The sequence below is a fragment of the Lepisma saccharinum genome, chromosome 24 (assembly GCF_977018435.1).
Source record: "Lepisma saccharinum chromosome 24, izLepSacc3.1, whole genome shotgun sequence".
NCBI classification, from domain to species: Eukaryota; Metazoa; Arthropoda; class Insecta; order Zygentoma; family Lepismatidae; genus Lepisma; species Lepisma saccharinum.
Window position 1 is genome coordinate 45,379,638 of NC_139252.1, and position 20,387 is coordinate 45,400,024.

The 20,387-nt window shown below is 34.4% G+C and overlaps 1 protein-coding gene across 1 annotated transcript in view; it reads left to right on the forward strand.

Moving 5' to 3' along the window:
• LOC145977942 (serine/threonine-protein kinase ATR-like) overlaps positions 1-20,387 on the forward strand; it is a 109,937-nt gene that overhangs the window by 6,535 nt on the left and 83,015 nt on the right. Inside the window, exons 2-8 of the mRNA XM_083110276.1 lie at positions 3,662-3,756; positions 8,815-9,032; positions 9,408-9,578; positions 11,944-12,110; positions 14,598-14,756; positions 15,932-16,160; positions 17,277-17,392. Coding sequence (XP_082966402.1) covers positions 3,725-3,756; positions 8,815-9,032; positions 9,408-9,578; positions 11,944-12,110; positions 14,598-14,756; positions 15,932-16,160; positions 17,277-17,392 — 1,092 coding nt within the window. The 5' untranslated portion in view covers positions 3,662-3,724. The remainder of the gene's footprint in view (positions 1-3,661; positions 3,757-8,814; positions 9,033-9,407; positions 9,579-11,943; positions 12,111-14,597; positions 14,757-15,931; positions 16,161-17,276; positions 17,393-20,387) is intronic.

Below are 20,387 nucleotides of genomic sequence, written 5' to 3' on the forward strand. Positions count from 1 at the left end.
GAAATAGAATCGTTGATGTGAACAAAACTGTCGACATTTTCATTTTCACACCCTTGCACAACTTTCCAAAACTACAGTGTATATTTAATATTTATTTTTTGGAATAAACATTGGTTATTTTATCTATGGGCTCGCCACCCTGGCATTCTCATACAGTTTTCCTCTTCTTCCTTTTGTCTCACGAGATCGAAACACAAAAATGCTATATTCTGTGGCAAGCAAGGTTCAAGTTCACTCAGCGATCAAGTGAGCAGCACTCACGGAGCGATGCCTATTTGGCCGTCAAGTAGCTGAGCGATTATGTTTTCAATACTGAGAATATATTTGTCTGTTGTCACAGCTGTAGTAAAGATCTCATCAATGCATCAAAGATGCAAATCCCCAGATATGGACTATTTTCAAATCACTCCTGCATATACTTTTAGGCATCACCTTGCATATCCTAGCATGAAAAGAGTAAATGCAATATCTGCTTCTAAGTAATAAATATAAGCTTTACAGTAAGACTAAGGTTGAGAGTGAAGCAAGTGTGAAAATTTTTGATCTCCACGTATTTCTGTTAGAATTGGAAGTGGTTCGGAAAATACTGGGGGAGGGGCATTTTTTTCATCACTAAAATTCAAGAAACCATTTTATTATTGAATCACTGTTTCCTTTGCTGATTATGTGCAATTATTTATTAATTATAATAATTACAAAAATTACTATCATTAATAAAAAATAATAACTAATTATTGCCTGAGTGTCTCACATATATTTTATCGTTCAGAAAAACTCATAAAATCCATATTATTTTTTTATTAATGCTTTTTTGTTTGTAGAAGTGCAGTTGTTTATTAAATGTAATAATTACCATCATTACCAATCAATTGAATACTGTCACTGGCATGAGTGTCTCGAATGAGACATTCAAAGATGGTGCCTGATAGACCCACCAACTGCATTTTGCATCCTAATTACATTACATTTATGTTTTTATGACCAAAAGTAATACAGAATTATTGGGAACATCCTAGGGAACATGAATTTATTTTCAAACTGTTGAAAAATCTAAAAATAGATGTGGTGGGCCTGCAAGATCTCCCTCGGTAAGCTATGGTTAAAATTGTATCTGAACCACTATGCAATATATGTCCACGGCAATTGCCCAATATCTGTCTCTTGCCTGCTACATCATGTAATTTTTTTGCTGGTTGTAAAATATGACAATACAACCTGTAAACTCATAACTAGGATGCAGATTTATAGGCACAAAAAACCTCTCAAATAGGCACAAAAAATGATTGAAATAGGCTCTTAAAAAGGTGCTATAAAATAAGAAAGGTCACTAAAATAGGCACTTCAAAGACACCATAAATAAAACATTACATTAAAATAGGCATTGGACATGAACTTATTTCAATTTTCTTCTTGAAATTCATAATCATACTGTATTAGCATCACAATTTATATATAAACATACGCAAACAGTTCACAAACTATTAATACTAGTTTAATTTTTTTAAAAAAAATTGTGAGGAATCGTCAGTTAAAGTGATTCTACACAAAAATAACTTGGGTTGAAGACTTGCGTGCATAATTGTTCACAAGTGATGAAAAGAAACATTTGCACGAATTAAAATTTCTCGGAAGAAATTAAATTGTGTTACCATTGTACTAATTGCGCACAAATGTTTCACAAACGATTGACAACAGTTTGAATCAAATCTTCATTTGCAGTAAACTTTGTTAATTTAATGAACTTGTGGCTTGTAATGAACGGGTCCCGGGTACGATACCCACTGGAGGCACATGCCATAGTGGTTCGGATACCACTTTAAACTGTAGGTCCAGTTCCGATTAGCTTTCTGTGTATAACACTTCTATATTTTTTTCACGAGTATATGACCTTTTTGTTCATGAGCATGAAATTTTAGAATAAATGCTAGTGTTTGACACATATACACACACACACACTCACTCTCTCTCACTCACTCACTCACTCACTCACTCTATCTCTCACACTCTCTCTCTCTGTCTCTCTCTCTCTCTCTCTCTCTCTCTCTCTCTCTCTCTCTCTCTCTCTCTCTATATCTCTATATCTCTATCTATCTATCTCTGTGTGTGTGTGTCAGTGCTCAAAGTGAAGGGGAATGCAGTACGATGGCATCCCCGAAGTTCTCCCTCTCTCTTGTCACCATGTTAAACCATCCTGCCAACTAACCCCAATGATCGACCAAACATCTCTCCACCTGACATGTTCCACCTCAAGAGCTGCTTAGTGTAATTCTCTATATGCAACACAACGACACTAAACTAAGTTTTTCACATAATTTAGCATTATTATATTCAGAACTCAGGTAATGTAAGATCTTGGCTCGTCACAGTGTGCATTGTTCACCATTTATCGTTGTTTCGAATAAAGTGAGAGGTAAAATAAACATTTTCAGAGGAGTCTGAAATTACTGAAATGAACTGAGTTGTTGTTTTAAGACCACATAACGCACAGAAAGTTTATTTGAGACTGGGCCTACAGTTTAAAGTGGGATCCGAACAACGATGTGCCTCCACCGGGTATTGAACAAGTCTGGAATTACTTCAGCAGAGTTTTGAACAAAGCCATTATATAAAACTACATATGCACATGTAGTATTTTACATGTGTGAAAGACATATATATTTGTAAAGCAATTTAACAGTTAAAACCTATCTACTACACACAAGCTTGACAGAAAATTATTGTTCCATTAGTTGGGCCAACCTCCGTGGCAGAGTGGTTAGTACAGTCGGGTGCTTAAGCATTTCTCAGCAAATTGTCAGTGATTATTTTCACTATTTTTTCTCGTACATCCTGTGTGTTTTAAAAAGGGCTGGATTTTTAGGTATTCTGGTGTAGAGGTTGTCAGCAGCCTGTTTAGCATTTTGTTTCAATTCTTGAAGTTCTTATTGCTCAAAACGAAGAGAATAATCATGTTGATGGACAGTTTGCTTGGTAATACTTATGCATTCCACTGTACAGCAAAAAAAAAAAGTAAAGTGCTCCCCTGTGCATAGCACAATGCCATGAAAGCGTATAGGGGGTGCGGGGGTAACGCTCCACTGTACAGCACAGCTATGATCTCAGGCAGTTGCAGCGATTGGGTGTGCGTTTGGAAAAAGTGGCAGAGCAACTGCCCCCACCAATTGCTGCCACCAATGCTTGGGATCCCAGATTCAAATTCTGGTTTCATTGTGTGTTGGAGTTTGCATTCTCGTGGCTTGTGCCAAATTTTGAGGAAAACCAAAAACACACTCAATATATCAATATTGGTTGTATCTAGACATCAGACAATAGTAGATTGATTGATTTGCTTTATTTTACTGCGCTTTTGTGCCACTTTTGGCTGATTTGCGAAGATAGGAATGAGTGATGATTCCGGTATGATAAAATTGATGAATAGACACTCGCAAACATCCATGCCCAGACTGGGATTCGAAATCAGGACCCCCGGTGTCGTAGCGTGATTTGCTAACCACTCCTCCACAGGCGCCAGCAGACAATAGTACAGATGAAACAATTGTATCCTACATTGATCACAAACAAAATATCTCTATTTGTTTACAATTTGGAGATAGAACATGTACATTACTGCCTTACTACCTGGTGAAGGCAGTCACTCTAAAAATATTAATGTTCTTTTCAGGTTTTTGCCTCTGTGTTTGTTTAGTTAGTCACTGCCACTTCAAGTTGCCAAAGCAAATAAAAAATGGCTGACCATAAGAATGAGGAATTCATGAGGTAGGTGTTATCATAAGTATATTTTTCACCCCTTATAGGTAGAACAAATTTCAGTTACTATAGGGTCATAATAGTAGTTGTAAGAAGACAATTTCCAAAAATTTTGAGTTTACATTTTTTGCAGGATAGGGATAATAAAGGATATTTTATACTATAAGAAATGAAGTACATTTTTTTTTCACATTTAGCAAAAAAAAAAAAGGTCTCAATTCAGTGATCATAATTTTCATCTGTTAAGATGCTGGTTACTTTTATTTTACAAAAAAACACTAAAACTGATGAACAAGGCAGTCTTTATTTATGTTTAAAAAATACATGCATGTGACGTTTCAGGGTTTGTTCCTTAGTCTGAAGAAGACCCTGACATAGGGGTGAAACGTCACATGAATGGTGTTTTTTTTTACGTAATTAATGACTACCTGGGTAAGCAGCTTTAGTGTCCTCCTAAAATGGAAACAAGGCTTAATTGTGTTGCCATTTTATTTTGCATAGAAGAGAATTAAAATGTAACTCAGCATATGAGACTTCTTAAAGGTTTTTGGAAATTTTCCATAGTTGTTTCCAGTAGATTTGTAAATTTCTTTTTGACATCTTAATTAAGAGTTACTTTCCTGAAACACGCTGCTAATGAAAAATTCTAACCATGCATTGGTTATTGCAAGATTCAATTGCCGTTCTCTCAGATGAAAATTTGTAGTTCTCTTAAGAGATAAGTGAACTTATTTAAAGCCTAGAAAATAGTTCAATATAGCAGAGTAGACTTCCTTGCTTTGGGCTAAAAATGTTTTTTCGGCATGAACTTCACTTTGTAAATATAGAAAATTGCAGCAGGAACATTCCACGGAAAGTGGTCCTACTTCATGTTAATAACAAAATGAGTTAATATGAAAATTACTAACTAACTAACTAACTCTCTAGCCTTCTTAAACCCGAAGGTTCATGGCTGCAGCAACACAGGCCTTCCATCTTTCCCTATCTTGAGCAAGATCTATATACTCTTTTCCATCACTACCGATTTCCCTTAGGTCCATCTCAACGTTGTCCCTCCATCTTCGTCTTGGCCTTCCTACAGGTCTCTTACCATCAGGTTTCCCAACAAGAATCCTGTAAACTCCTCTTTCCTCTCCCATTCGTGCTACATGGCCTGCCCACCTAAGTCTTCTTGATTTAATTATTCTAATAATATCTGGACATGAATACAAATTATGCAGTTCTAAATTATGTAACCTTCTCCACTCACCTGTCTCCTCATCCCTTTTAGGTCCAAATATTTTCCTAAGGATCTTATTTTCAAATACTCTCAATTTATGTTCCTCTTTCAATGTAAGGGACCAAGTTTCACATCCATATAATACTACAGGCAAAATTACTGTTTTGTATATTTTAACTTTTAGTTTCTTAGATATTAAACAAGAAGACAAAAGTTTATGAAGAGAGAAGTAACATGCATTTCCTGAATTAAGCCTACTTTTTATTTCCTCTTTAATATAATTTTCATTTGTTAATATTACTCCTAAGTATTTGAATTTGGAAACTGGTTCAAACGAGTTGTTATCAATAATTACATTTTGATTATTACCTAACACTTGGTTTCGGCCTGTAAGCATATATTTAGTTTTCTCTTTGTTAACTTCCAAACCTATCTCTTTAGCAGTTTTGAAAAATATTTTAGCATTATTCTTAATTGTATTCACATCATCTCCCAGTAAGTCTACATCATCTTCATATGCTAACAACTGAGTCACACCATTTAATTTTACTCCTTCCTTAGTTTCTTTTACCTTCCTAACAGCATATTCTAAGGCAAAATTAAAGAGCAATGGAGATAATGCATCTCCTTGTTTTAACCCATTATGAATTGTAAATTTGTCAGACATATTAATACCCACACGAATTTTACTTTCTGTTTCACTGGTGCATATTTTTATCATACTAACAAGCTTCTTAGGTATTCCAAACTTTACTAATATATTATATAATTTATCTCTTTTGACCGAATCATATGCTTTTTTGAAATCAATGAATAGTTGATGGACATTTTGATTATATTCCCACTTTTTTCAAGTGTCTGTCTGATGTGAAAAATTTGATCTGTGGTTGATCTGTTACGTTTAAATCCACATTGATAATCACCTATAATTTCATTAGCATATGGGGTTAGTCTTGTTAAAAGAATGTTAGATAATATTTTATATGTTGTTGAGAGTAGAGAAATTCCACGGTAATTATTGCAGTTCATTTTATCACCTTTTTTAAACACAGGAACAATTATGGATTCTTTCCACTGTTGAGGGATTTCTTCTTTATTCCATATTAAACAAATTAATTTATGAATTTGACATATTAATGAATTTCCACCATGTTTAATTAACTCAGCTGGTATTAAATCAATGCCAGGTGCTTTGTTATTCTTTAGCCTTTTAATAGCATCTTTAACTTCAGTCAAGTTAGGTTCTGGAACTAAAGGTTCTGCTGTGTGGACTTCATTTACTTCTGATTTATCTCCTACATGAACATTAAAAGGTCATTAAAGTAGTTCTTCCATCTATTTAGAATATCGCTTGGGTCGGCTAGAAAATCACCGTCTTTATCTTTTATCAAGTTTACTTTAGGTTGCCACCCCTTTCTAAACTCATTTACACCTTTATATAAATCTCTGATATTTTTATTTTTGCTGTTTGTTTCAATTTCATTAATTTTACTTTTCAAGTAATCTCTTTTTTTACTTCTAAATGTGCGGTTAACTTCTCGCTTTATTCTATTATAATTGTTTAGATTTGTATCATCAGAGTTATTTAACCACCTAAGTTTTGCCTGATTTCTTATTTCTATTAGATTATGACATTCATTATCAAACCATGGCTTACTTTTTCTCGGTTTATGGTATCCTATACTTTCTTTAGCTGCTGATTCTATTGCATTACGTATGTGCTCCCAATTCTTATTTACGTCTGTTTCATTTATATTTTCATCATCATTTAAATCCTGCAAAACATCAAATCTATTTGACAGTTTAATTTGGTAATCTTTCTTAATTCTTTCATCAGTAAACTTTCCTGTATCAAATTTTAGAACTTTTAGATTTTGTTGCTTATGATTTATCACTGAGAGTCTTTCTCTTAATTTAGCAATTACTAAATTATGGTCACTGGCACAGTCCGCACCTCTATGTGTACGAAAAACTATTATACTAGTATGTCTTCTCTTATCAATGAGAATATGATCTATCTGATTATGAGTTTTACCATCTGGAGAAGACCAGGTATATTTATGGATATCTTTATGTTTAAAAGTGGTACTTTTCACAATTAAATTCTTTGAGGTTGCAAAAGTAATCAATCTTATACCATTATCATTACTTAATTCATGAAGACTTTCTTTACCAATCGTGGGTTTAAATATATCTTCTTTGCCAATCCGTGCATTACAGTCACCTAACAGAATTTTCATATCATACTGAGAAAATTTATCAAAGAGCTGTTCTAACTCTGTATAAAAATCATCTTTAGTATTATCATCTTTATCTTCCGTTGGTGCATGAAAATTACTATTGGTTTTTAATTGCATTTAGGTTTAGATGTTTGTGAATGCATTTAACTTACACATTTCACCAACAAAAGTTATTAGCATCTGCAGCCTACATGTTTCACAGACAAATGAAGTCAAAATTTGGCATATTTTTAAAGTGTCACACGCGAACACAGTTTGTTAATGCTTTTCATGAATTCAGCCTATGCCATCATACTAAAGTTGTTTTTTTTCGTTTGTGAGCAGACACCGTAAAGTACTTCATAATTCTATGAAATCAGTTCATTATGAATATTCTAATCCAATCTCATACTTAGAACCTTAAATTTTGTGTGTAAAATGTCACACATGTAACGCTGGAATGTCCCAACAATGACAGCATAATACACACCATCTTGGCCAGAATTAAAGATGGAAGAATAATTGAGTTTTCTAATTCTGTGACCATTATCAAAATTACAGCTGATTAAGTTTCAGATGAACATGTGTAATGTAATCGATTTTCCCTGAAACACCAATTATTAAGTTAGCAGGGGCTTTAATTTTGTATGTCAGATTTTATTTTTTATAAATGTCTGCCCTATTCCCAGTTCTCCATTTTTAATTTTTGCCCAATTTCATGTACATATTAACAATGCTTTTGGGGTAGTTCTATTTCATTTTTAAAGTGCGGTAAGGGGTGGGTGACCTTTTAATAGGTAAAGAGATTTTAGTCCTCAGAGACGTGTTGATTTTGGTTATGGTAATTGTCTGGGCCCTGTATAGTGTTACAGGTGTAAATAGCCTAATTGCTTACAGACCCAAAAAAATTCAATTCAAAGTTGGGGCTCAAGAAACCAATCAAAATTTTTGGAATGAAATATTTCATTACAATCTGTGTTCCCAATAAATTCATTTATTTCATTAGGCAACCACAACTTTTCACCAGGTTCTAATTATTGGGTGATCTTCATTGGCGTTTTGAAATAAGCAAAGCGTTATTGGAATGTGTCAGCAAACTCTTTGCCTATGTATGTGTTAACTCTTAAATGCCCTGACTGATTTGGTGGTGAAATCTTGATGTCTGAGCAGCTGAAAATTTGAAATTACATCTTTCTCTATATAAGTTTAAATCTTGGGACGTAAGAATGGTAGAGTAACAAATGATAAAATACGACCACCTGAAGAAGGAAGCAGTAAAGTTTCCGAAACTTAGTTTGCAACGAATATATACTCACTTACATAAGTAGACAAAATTTAATACTCGTAATGTATTTTTGTTTAATACTATCACTGCCAGCAACAATTTCACATAAGCAAAACCAGAGCTGGCTCAGTAGCTCAGTTGGTAGAGTAATGACACAGTATGCCAGATACCCAGGTTCAAGTCCTGTTCAAGCCTACATTTTTCAATGAGATTTCTACAAAGTGTGTGTATATAAAAGTCAAATTGTCTTGTTTTTTTTTATTTAAATAATTTCAGGACTGTTTTCTTGTAGTTGTATGTGCACGTAGTACTGTCTTCAAAGTAACTTTTTTATTGTTTTTCAGGACTACACACCTCATCCGTACAAGTGAGAATCCACATTACGTTCTCCATTGGCATGCCTTGAGTTCACCGGTGATTTCTCTATTTGATGATCAAGTGCCTCACGAACGAACATTTGTGATTGTCAACAGTTTAGCAAAAATTATTTTTAATTGCTGTGAAAAAACAGAAATCTTTGTTCCACAGAATGATTGTCACGAGGATCAGCAAATGTACAAAGGTATATTTTGTTTCCTTGCTAAGTATCATTAGTTATAACATAGAGAATTTACTTAGAGCTAGAGAACGGATGACATGCTAGGAGTGGCTGAATTGATCTAGATCCGTTTGCACTCTGCACAGCCACGCCACCCTTTGGTTTAGCGAATTTAGTAAGACACCAGATACATTCCTGTGGTACTGGTGCCATTTTGATTTTACATTTTCCCACATTTAAAATTTTTTCATCTTGGTCCCCCTGATAAATGCAAAATCAATGTTCCACTGCATATACCTGTTACGAGTAAAATCAAATACTCATTCCTAGTTAATTTTTCTTTATGATAGTGTATTTGTTTGCATATGCTATGTTAAACTCAGTTGTCTTCCATTTCAGCATTTAATACATGGTTCCTAGGAAAATTCTTTTTCCAGCTATGCCATCTGGAATTGAGTGATATACATGAAATATGTATTCAAGTCCAGCTGAAGATACTGAAGGTTATAGGAACTTACAATCTGCAAATGCTGAGTGATATACTTCGGGAGTACATAGGATGTTATGAAGGTAGACATATGGTTCTTTTTTTTTTAATCTTTTTTATTCTATATTTTACGTAGCACTTAGATTGATGTCCCTCGCCATGGCTGTGTTGTCGAAGGTGCAAGCTTTGGGCTCTGCGACGCATTCAGGTTTGAGTTGCCTGGGAGATGAGTAACAAGTTTTCTCCTAAGATTTCAGCCTTTGTATAGGACCGGTGGCCTACAACAATGACTGGGGGTTCGTGGTGCTGACCACGTGTCACCCCATAACTGGTTGGATGATCGTCCTCTGGTGGGAGTGAGGCTGCCAGTCTGTATGTAGGCACTTGTCTTCACGGGGTGTTGCACAACGAGTTGCTTGGATTGATATGGTTGAAAACTATAAATGTACAGAACTTGTCATGTCAAGCAGTTATTTTGAACCAAAGTTCGTTACTCATGTGAGAACACAATTTGGAGAGGGCTTGTTCATTTCAGCAAACATTGTTTGTGGCATCAAATCCAAATTTTCTCTTCGAGTACAGGTTGTCAAATAATTTCCAACCAATTACTGATTAAAAAGGTACTTCTTTCATGAGTTACTCTACCTGTTAAAGATACTCATTTTCTACTCCTCTCTAACTACTTGGACTGTGGTCAGCAGAAGAAACTGGCTACTCGCAGTGTTCTGTGGAGTTACAAATATAATTTTTTCATAGTACAAGTTAGTCATGCGGGGGCCTCTCCTATGGTGCAGTGGAAGCGTCGTTGCCTTGTAATCGAGGGGTCCTGGTTTCGATAAACTGTAGGTCAGTCTCGATTAGCCTTACTGTGCATAAAATGGACTTAAAACACCAAATCAATCAATCAAGTAAGTTGGGCGACATTATTTTTTTCAACTCTGTTTCATCTCACAGTATCTCTTAAACATGGCCAGTATGAATAACAAACATTTTGTAAATGCCTGTATTATGAATGCATTAAATTAATGTACATTTTAAAAATTAAATTGTAACTTCTCTATTACAGTCTTCCCAATGACCTCAAAATTGTGGAAAGTCAGGGAAAAATCAGGAGTTTTTTATTTTTATCCTTTCTAGGATTTGGGAATGAAAATAAATTCCACTTTTTCTCTTGAAACCCTAAATATGCCTCCATGGCATGGTGCTATATGCACGGGGAACTTAACCTTACCTTACCTCTTGAATGATCTTCTTAATGGGAGATATTCTATATATGAGACATGTCCAGAAAGTGGAACTCATTTGGTAATAAAATAGGAATGACAGATGTTAGTTGAACAAACCCTTTTTACTCTGAGCTATTTTTCTACATAGACACACATGGCACTGAGGCACTTATCGTACCAGGAGACAAGTTTTTGTATATCTTCGTCATACACTTCTGCCATGAGTCCATTGAGAAATGCAGTTATCATTTGCTGGAGCTCTTTGTCATAAAGCATGTTCCTCCCAAAAATAATTTTAATTTTGTGAAAAGATGATAATAGAGTTTTTCTAGCATGCACAATTTGAGCAACAGCTCTCACTTCACACTTGGCAGGATTCTAGATTTTCTAGTTTATTCTGACTGCCCACAGAAGCATGTACACAACCACTACACGAAAGTTTACGCACAACTGACTCGTATACTGGGCAACATTTGATGCCACTGGCACCGACACCATATCCTTCTGCCAGTGGACTGAGGGACAGAAGTTTATAAGGATGGTGTTCGAAAACTTGTCTCCTGGTGCGATAAATGCCTCATGCATGCCATGGCTGCCTATGTAGGAAAATAGCTCAAGGTATGTACTTTCAGAGTGAAAAGGTTTTGTTCAACTAACTTCCTTTATTAATTTTTATTACTACATGGCTACTACTTTCTGGACATGGCTTGTAAAATTGTTTCCATACTTTATTGCCAACTTCCATGGCAGAGTGGTAAGCAGACCCTGCTTCAGCACCAGGGGTCCCAGGTATGAATCCCGGCCTTGGCATGGATGTTCTATGTGAGTGCCCTTTATCAATATCATTACTTGTCCTCATCTTCGCGATTAGACAAAATTGGATGAAAAGTGAAGTAAAATAAAGCAAATCAATCAAATAAACATTATTCTCTAGAATTGCAAGTGCAGTTTATCTTTTTTATTAGCATGTTAATAACAGAAAGAATGACAAAATAGTTTGGAAATTTATTTTTAATCACCTGGAAAAGTCAGGGACTTTGTCTTGCTAAAGTTGGCACCCTGCATTAGTTAAGGGATTGCAGAACTACTTTTAGCGACTCTTCAAGTTAGGATTTATATGAAATACTACGTATTGGACTGTTCAAATTGAGCATTTCACATATGTTCTCTTTATGAAGCTATAACAATTATTTTGAAACATTACTGTATTTTTTTATTGCAGATATCCAGTGTGCTATGGGTCACATAGATAACCAACCTGGGTTGTGTGGGAAGTGGTTTACACCATCTATTACAGGAATTGCTACACCAAAGATAGAGTTTAAACATAACTGTGATATAAGGTTTGATGCCCATGTGAGAGCTCATGCCAAGAAACAGATCATTAAGGTATGGATAGAGCACATCATTTTTTAGTTTTTCCTCATATACATTTAATGTATTCTTATTACAGGTGTCAGCAATTCCGTATTGTACAGAAGTATTATGTACTTGTTAGCTCCCATCCCACAATATTTCAAAGTCCAGAATTTGGTAACATGGCAGCATACCACTTGGGCACCAATTGAGAGCAGAAATTTTTGTAAACGTTGGTTGATTGTGCACCTATAATATGCTGGTAAAGTTATGGCAAGGAGTTGAATACCGTGATGACATCTGCTATTTTGAATCTTTGTGGTGCAAAATCATCTGGATATAAACTTGGAGATTTCTTTTCAAAATGCATTTGATTGTTATATCATTTGTAGTCTTTGTACAATACATTAAGGAAAGTGTTACCAGACATTTTGTACATGCTGTACTTTATTATACTACATAATCAAACACAAAACAAGTTTTATGAACGATCTTTGAGGGGATTTTTAAAGTTTTAAAGTTTGATACTCTGGGGCAGCAGTGTTCCATTTGGAGGTGATCCCTGTTAAGTTTGAACACACAAAAATATATCTCAAAGAGTTTAGATACAATTTAATTTACAATACCTTGCACAAAACTGCACAGAAAAAATAATGCATATTTTTCACAAGCTGTAGTGAAGAGATGTGTTAGGAACACTGGGAAGTGGTTGCTTAAACCGTAATGTATGCATTCTAGAACACTTTTGTCCAGCAGTGGCATAGAATATTTGGTAAGAGTTTTATTCTGTACTGAGAGTTCAGAGGTTGAAATTTCACACTCTCTAGGTTTTGTTTTATTTATAATAATTATTATTTTGCATGTTTTAGGTGAACCCAAGCCATTCATATTTAATGAGTGTAGAGTTTAGTAATTAAGTGTTATAAAGTTATTTTGGAGCAGGGTAATAGTTAATTTGATAAAAAAATCTCTTCTGATTAGCTTGCATTATTTTTGTCTGACTCAGTTCTCAACAGGAGTTTTATGAAATTCAGTTGACAATGTGACATTTACTTATTTAACACTTTAATTTGGTTGATGAATTAAGGCACAAGCTCTTGGCTCAGCTCTTTGTGATAATTTGTTACATGTAGTTTATATTAGAGTTTATTGCATAGTATTTTCCATACTTTCTGTAACAAATGTCATTAGAGCAGTAGAAGCTGATGGATTATGGTCATAATTATTGTTTGTGTACTTGACTGTACACCTAAAATATTGGTCTGCCACAGTAAGTATTAAGTCCAGCAATGACTCTAAGCATGCAGTTTCTGCCTTGTTGAATATTAAACAGTATTATCCACCTTTCATATGACATCTGGTTGACTTGTATATAGTTACTTCAAGATTTTTTACCTCTATCCACTTCATGACTTGTAAAGAACTAGATATGTCACTTTCCTGGGGTTATTTCTATCCATAGTGGAGCATCATGAAAGGGATTTATCCAGAATTTTTAATTGGGAGGGGGGGAGTAAGGTGTAAGGGTAAATTTCGAGCCAAAATGGCCATAAATTAGGCCTTTGTGAAAGATTTTAGGGTTCTGTTGAGGCATTGGGGGGGGGGATAGGGGGATGTTGGGGGTATGTGGATACATGACTGATAGGTAGGGGCATGCATATTTCGTTTTTGACAAAAAAAACGAAATTTGAAAACACACATTGTAGTGTTAATTTTTCATGTTTTTGAAAGGTGTGAGATGCATTTTGTCACGAAATAATGCGAAATGAACTGCAAAAAGCGAAATTAACTCTAAAACACGAAATTCAGGGTTTATTCACCAACACGACACCTTCTGAGGTCTGAATTATCCTGAGAGTTATGCAATTTCCGGAAAATTTATTAATTCTGCTGTTAATATTGGAGAAGCAAAAATGGACTCCTTTACACAGAAATAAACTTAATACTCTGCTAACTACATAAATGTGCTATTAGAAGTGAAATGTTAATTCTGTGGAATAAGTGTAGTTTTTAAATCAAATTTAGGATTATATTCACAATTTTAAAACCAAAATGTCTTTTTATATACCACTTTTCATCCAATTTTTCACCGCTATAACACCGATATTTTATTTTATTTACCGCTTTTGAACCCGAAATTGACTCCATTTTTGTACCGAAATTTTGCTTTTTTATTTACCAAAAATATGTGCCTCTACTGATAGGTAGAAAAATAAGGTTTACGCACTGAAAGAGTGCATGTTTTTCAACGAGTTTCAAGACTCAGGTTCAAAATGTTGTCCACATATATGAATAGCCAATGTTTCATATATATTAACTGTAACGAGAATCTTATGTTTTACCCACATCACCTGCATTGTCTTTGGTTAATATTTTTTTTTTTTTTAAATTTTCAGCAAGAATCTTTGTTAGTTTTCTTCAGACAGAAGGTGTAATTGTGTAGAGATGTAGAATTTGAAGATGTTTACAGAAGAGAAGTAGATTTTGAAGATGTTTGACATTTACATTGTATCTTTTCAGATTTTGAGTGAAATGATTTATTTTATTATGGAGGCTGATCCCAGTTTACTGAATAAAGTGATCGAAATACTCTGTGATTCGTTCAAAATTCCAGGGCTTCAGAAATCAGCACTTTTTGCTTTATCACAAGTGCTGCATTTGTCTGCTATGGAAAGCACTGTAAGTATTTATTTCTCAGCATTTGAGTGTTAAATCTGTACTTTCTTTTCATTGTGTTAAGAATGAAAAGTAGCTATAAACGTAAAAAAGAAATAGAAGCTAATAAAGTTGGGCACAGGAAAACATTGCTAATCTGATATTGGATGACATTAAATACTTTTAAATTTGAAACTGTTTACATATTTTTGGTGTATGCATAATTAGAAATGCATCTAATTTCTAAGTCAATGTTATCTTGAGGTTCCAGTAATCTAATCTGCTTAATTTGAACTGCGAACTGTAACCAACAACAAATGAGTCTTCCCTGGTTGGCCAATGAAAGAGTCAACATCAGAAGCCAGGATGATGGCTGAAACAAGGAGCGTAATCATGCATACAATAGAGTGAAATTTTGTCCTGTCTGACTTCTCTGCTTCTCTTGCAGTGTTGGTAACAGGCATTTACAGCCATCTTTCTCTTTACTCTTAGAAAGGATGCAGTGTTCCTTTCATTATGTATTTAAGATGTTTTGCATGTTCTTCAACTGATAAAAGCATGAAAAATACTAACTTCGACTGTTCTAAATGAAATTTTGTAATGTATTAAAAGCCTGGAAGGTAAAAATCCATGCAAGAAAACCAATCTCCACTCATGTCAATGTGCTAGCGGAATAATGAGAAAATAAGGCAGTTGTGGCAAAATCCATATTTTTCACACAAAACTGGTACAAAATAAAAATACACATGGGATTTTACGTAATATGCGAAAGTCTTGCATGGCATTTTTGTGGACGACATGAATTACTAAAATGCCAGTAAAGTATTGTCAATTATCGGTAATAAATTCCAATCCACACTTTCCGGTACCGATACATCAGGGTCAGTATTAGCTCAACCCTAGTGAGAACCATGTGATGGTAAGAAACCTGTAAAGAAGGTCAAGACGAACATGGAGGAGGAGGATTTGTCAAATTAATTAGGATGGTCAGAATTGAACGGGCTTATGTTTCTGTGGCAATAAAAGAACACATTTGTGAATGCTGGAAAGGCAGTTAGTTGCATAGTTAGCTCAATGTTGGATCAAAAAGAGGCTCGCTATAATAAGTGAGATCAATTACAGAACTAACATATGATTACTAAAATGATATCATTAAAAAGAACATTTGATTTCTAATTTTAATTCTTTTCTTTCTGTAGGTTCAGCATTATTTTATCAGGTCATTTCTGAATTTGCTTACTGAGCAAGTACACACATTGAAAGGAATTAATTGTAGCATGGATGAGAAGATGGAGTTTTCATCTAATGTATCCAGGATAATGAAAATAATAGCTACCAAACATGGAACATCATGCTTCCTTGATGACTATACCCTCTTCCAAGTTCTGTTCGCTTTTGTCTGTGACAGCAATATTAAGTTTTTCAGTGGTATGTATGCTTTTCTTGAGATATTACATGTGTTTGAATTGAGTATTTGTATTTCTTTCATCCTCCCACATCTCTCCCTCTCCATACACACATGAATCTGAAATTACTAATTTACAATATGAAGGAAAGGTGAAAATCCTAGACAAAGTTATAATGGGTACGATATACACATACAGTGCAACACAAGTTTTATACCTATACTTTCCTTTGTTCTAATACAACAAAATATTTATTTCCAGAATTTTACATTTTCTTGCATTTTAAATTAATTAGTAGTTCATAGTGACAAGACCCTGAAGAGCATATAATCAAGGTGCCTCTATGGTTAATTGAAGAAAGTGCAGTGGAACCGGGATTTTACATTATATACATTATGAAATGTTCCCATACATTTTCCTGCATTTTAAGTTTTTTCACCTTGACCCCTGAAAACCATAAAATTGAGGTTCTACTGTGTAAAATTCTTTCTAGTGGTATGCTTCTTCTCTGCAAGTAAATAATGATTGATTAGAACTGAATGATAAATTGTCATAAAGTTGGTTGTTTGTCAGTAATTTTTCATTAACAACAATACAGTTCTTGTTTCAGAAAAAAAAATTGTCCCAAGTAGTACGTGTAACAATATTTAATTTTGTGTTTCCTACTACATATTCATAACACTATTTTATTCCATATCTGACAGTAATCTTCCGTAAGTTGCATGTCAAATACAATTGTGGTGTATAAATTACTAGCCCTACTTGTAACATGTGTAAAATGCTAAGTTGCAAGAAGTTATATAAAAAAATTAAAATTTTCTTCTCGGGAGTCAGTTTTATTTTCTTGGAACTATGAGTCTTGTTTGTGCCTATTGGGTGCTTCACTCATGAGAGGTGTTTGGTAGTTTTTGCATGTTTCAGGAGGCATGAAAATACCAACTTTTTTTTAAGTTATGTTAAAGTTCGTCTTTGTAACCGATGGTTATATTGATTCAAGATGCATTTTTTTTTGGCTTTTAACCACTGTCTGGTTTTTTATACATCAAGGATGTGAGATTTACAAAAAATCATTTGTGAAGATATACAGTAGGTCCTCATTTGGAATATTTAACATGTAAAATATTTTTTTTTTCTTCAGAAGAGCTTCAACGAATAATATGTGAATTGATGAAAGAATGTGTGAAAGCGATGTATGGTGGAAACATACCAGATGATACTTTGACTTGCTTGTATCATCGTATATCTCAGTGTCCGGTTAGTATAATACTGGTGAAATTTGTTGTGTACATTTATAAAAATATATATCTTTCCTTTGGTGCTAATGTATGGTATTGTCAATGCAGGTAAATGAACTCGACTGTTGCGCTGGTGCAAAATATGACCGTTCCTAAACTTATACTAGTACATTAAGTTTTGCAAGCTTGTAGATTGAACATTTGGGCACATATGTATGCCACACAATGTGAGATACATTTTCAGTAATACTTTTCTGCCAGCACTCTTTCAAGGAGCTGAAGTTTTGTCAGTGGAGCTTGGAGGCTGATCAGCACCACTCTTGACACTTCTCCGTAACTTTCAAACTGGCAGGCCTCCCCGATGATGTAGTGGTACCATCATCACCTTGTAATCAAGGGGTCACAGGTTCGATACCCGGTACAGGCACATAGTGATACGGATCCCACTTTAAACTGTAGGTCCAGTCCCAATTAGCCTTACTGTGGATAATGTGAATACTATCAAACACCAATTTAATCAATCAAACTGGAACCTACACAGATGACCCTTCAAACTACCAACTAGATGAATGTCCAAGGGAGCAAGGATAGAACTGTGTGGTTACTACACTATTAATGTCCACCCAAATGTTGCAGTCTTTTCTGATGTGAGTTGTGCTGATATTTGCTGTTCCTATTCTAAAAGTCAGGTCGTTGTGTTAGCCTCATTTTCCAGGAAATCAGTAGGGATGGGACAGATTAATCAGTACTCTATCAATATCGACCAATATAGGCATATCTGTGTCGGTAAAATCATTGAGACAATATATCTATTAGGGATGGGACCGATTAATCGGTACTCTATCGGTATCGGCCGATATAGGCATATCGGTGTATCGGTTTATCGGTAAAATTACCGATTATTTTACCGATCCGATATATCGATTATTTTCTGATAATTTAGTGCAAAATTTTGCCATTTTGTTGTAATTTTTATGGATAATATACATGCCCTACTTTCTAAAAAAGTAAATGTCTAAATATGCAATTTCTCTTGCACTGCAGTCACCTTGAAACACACATTTATTAAAGAGGTCAGTGAACCTTTCAGGTTCTTCAAGGACTATTTCTAATTTTATATCGGATCGGTAGAATATCGGTTATCGGTATCGGTAAATTTTATATCGGTACTTTATCGATATCGGCCAAATTTTCATATCGGCCCATCCCTAATATCTATAGATATCTTATAATGCGAATTCTGCCATTTTGTTATAATTTTTATGGATAATCTCCATATTTCTTAAAAAAGTAAATGTCTAAATATGCAACTTCTTTTGCACTGCCTGGGTGGTTACTAACTGCGTGAATTATTGGTTCCGGGAATTATGCGTGAATTCTACTTGATTTTTCCTTCCTAGACGTGAAAAATTACAACTTTTTAAATCTAAATCGTATTCACATTTTATGCAAATAAAAATTACTTTTGTAAAATTTTCTTGATCGCTTCGCTCGCAATTCCTGCTTTTCTTAGTCTTATCAAGTTTATATACATAGCTAGGAGGCAGCGGGAGTCGGCCCTGGGTGCCGAACTATCTAAATGAAAAATGTTGTATAATTGATTGATTGATTTGTGGTTTTAAGTTCACTTTATGCACAGAAAGGCTAATCAGGACTGGACTTACAGTTTAAAGTGGGATCTGAACTACTGGACCATGTGTTGAAAAAATAATTGAAATCGTTTGTTCGAACACAAATGCTTTAGCACCAACTTCTACCCCCTTTTTGCATAATTTACGAGGATAATAACATCTTTGATACTACTACTAATAATAATAATAACAATAATAATAATGTTATAATAATAACATTATTATTAACACTATTATTATTAGTATTAGTACGTTTATCACTTTCTCCCTGCCTGCTCAGACAAAAATTCGTGGCTGCACCTCGGATTATAAATAGAAACTCAGCACCTTAAATTAAATATTTTAATTATATTACGTATATCGTTTAATTGAATTATAATTTTTGGATGTTGGAATCACATAGACCCTTTATATTATTAAGATATTTGTGGGTGGATGTTGAGAGGTGGTAATACGTAAGGTTGAAATTATAGAAAATGCCTGCTTGTGCTCTTGAATGTTCGTAAAGTTCGCCAGGAATTATACTTGAATTTTATCATGGTCCTTGAGTAGCCACCCTGACTTCAGTCACCTCGAAACATGCACTTATTAAGGAGGTCAATGATGCATTTAGCCTCTTCAAGGATCATTTGGAATTTCATATCAGATCGGTATAATATTTGTTATCGATCGGTATCAATAAATTTCATATTGGTATTTTATCAGTATCGGCCAAAATTTCATATTGGCCCATCCCTAATAAAAACTATGTTGTATTGATCTGAATAAAATGTGGCTGTCATTTTTCTGGATCATTGTGAGGTTCTTTGCTTGCATCTCTATTCCAAGAGCTAACATTTTGTTTGAATCTGTCATGCCATCTCGACACTCTATCGTGGTGAATTGTCTGTATATGTCCAACAAGTTATTGTGAATGACTGTGATTTAGTTAAAGTTATACCTGAATTTGTACAGGAATTCCATGGCACATTGCTCACAGATGACATCATCATTTCAATTATTCATAATCCATTGATAATTGTACAGGTAGTCTTGCTTCACAAAGTCCAACAGATGACACAACATATCATTTCAGTCTGCATTGCCACCCAAGTGGCAGAAATCCTCCACTCAAGCTGAACACTGTCATCTGAATTCAACAAAGCCACTTCCTTCCATATTACGTTTTTCTGTATTCTACTTTGTGATGAAGGAAGGCAGTGTATAGTGTTGAGAATATTGGAAGAATTTAATGAAGTAATGAAGTACATTGTGTAAGAGATTTTTGTGTGAATATTGTTGAGATTTAGAGTGGAGTTTTTGAAATTGATTTAGTTGTGCAGTTTATTGCATTTTATATTCGTCGAATTGTTTATAATGTACTTGTTAAAACCTATAGAACTA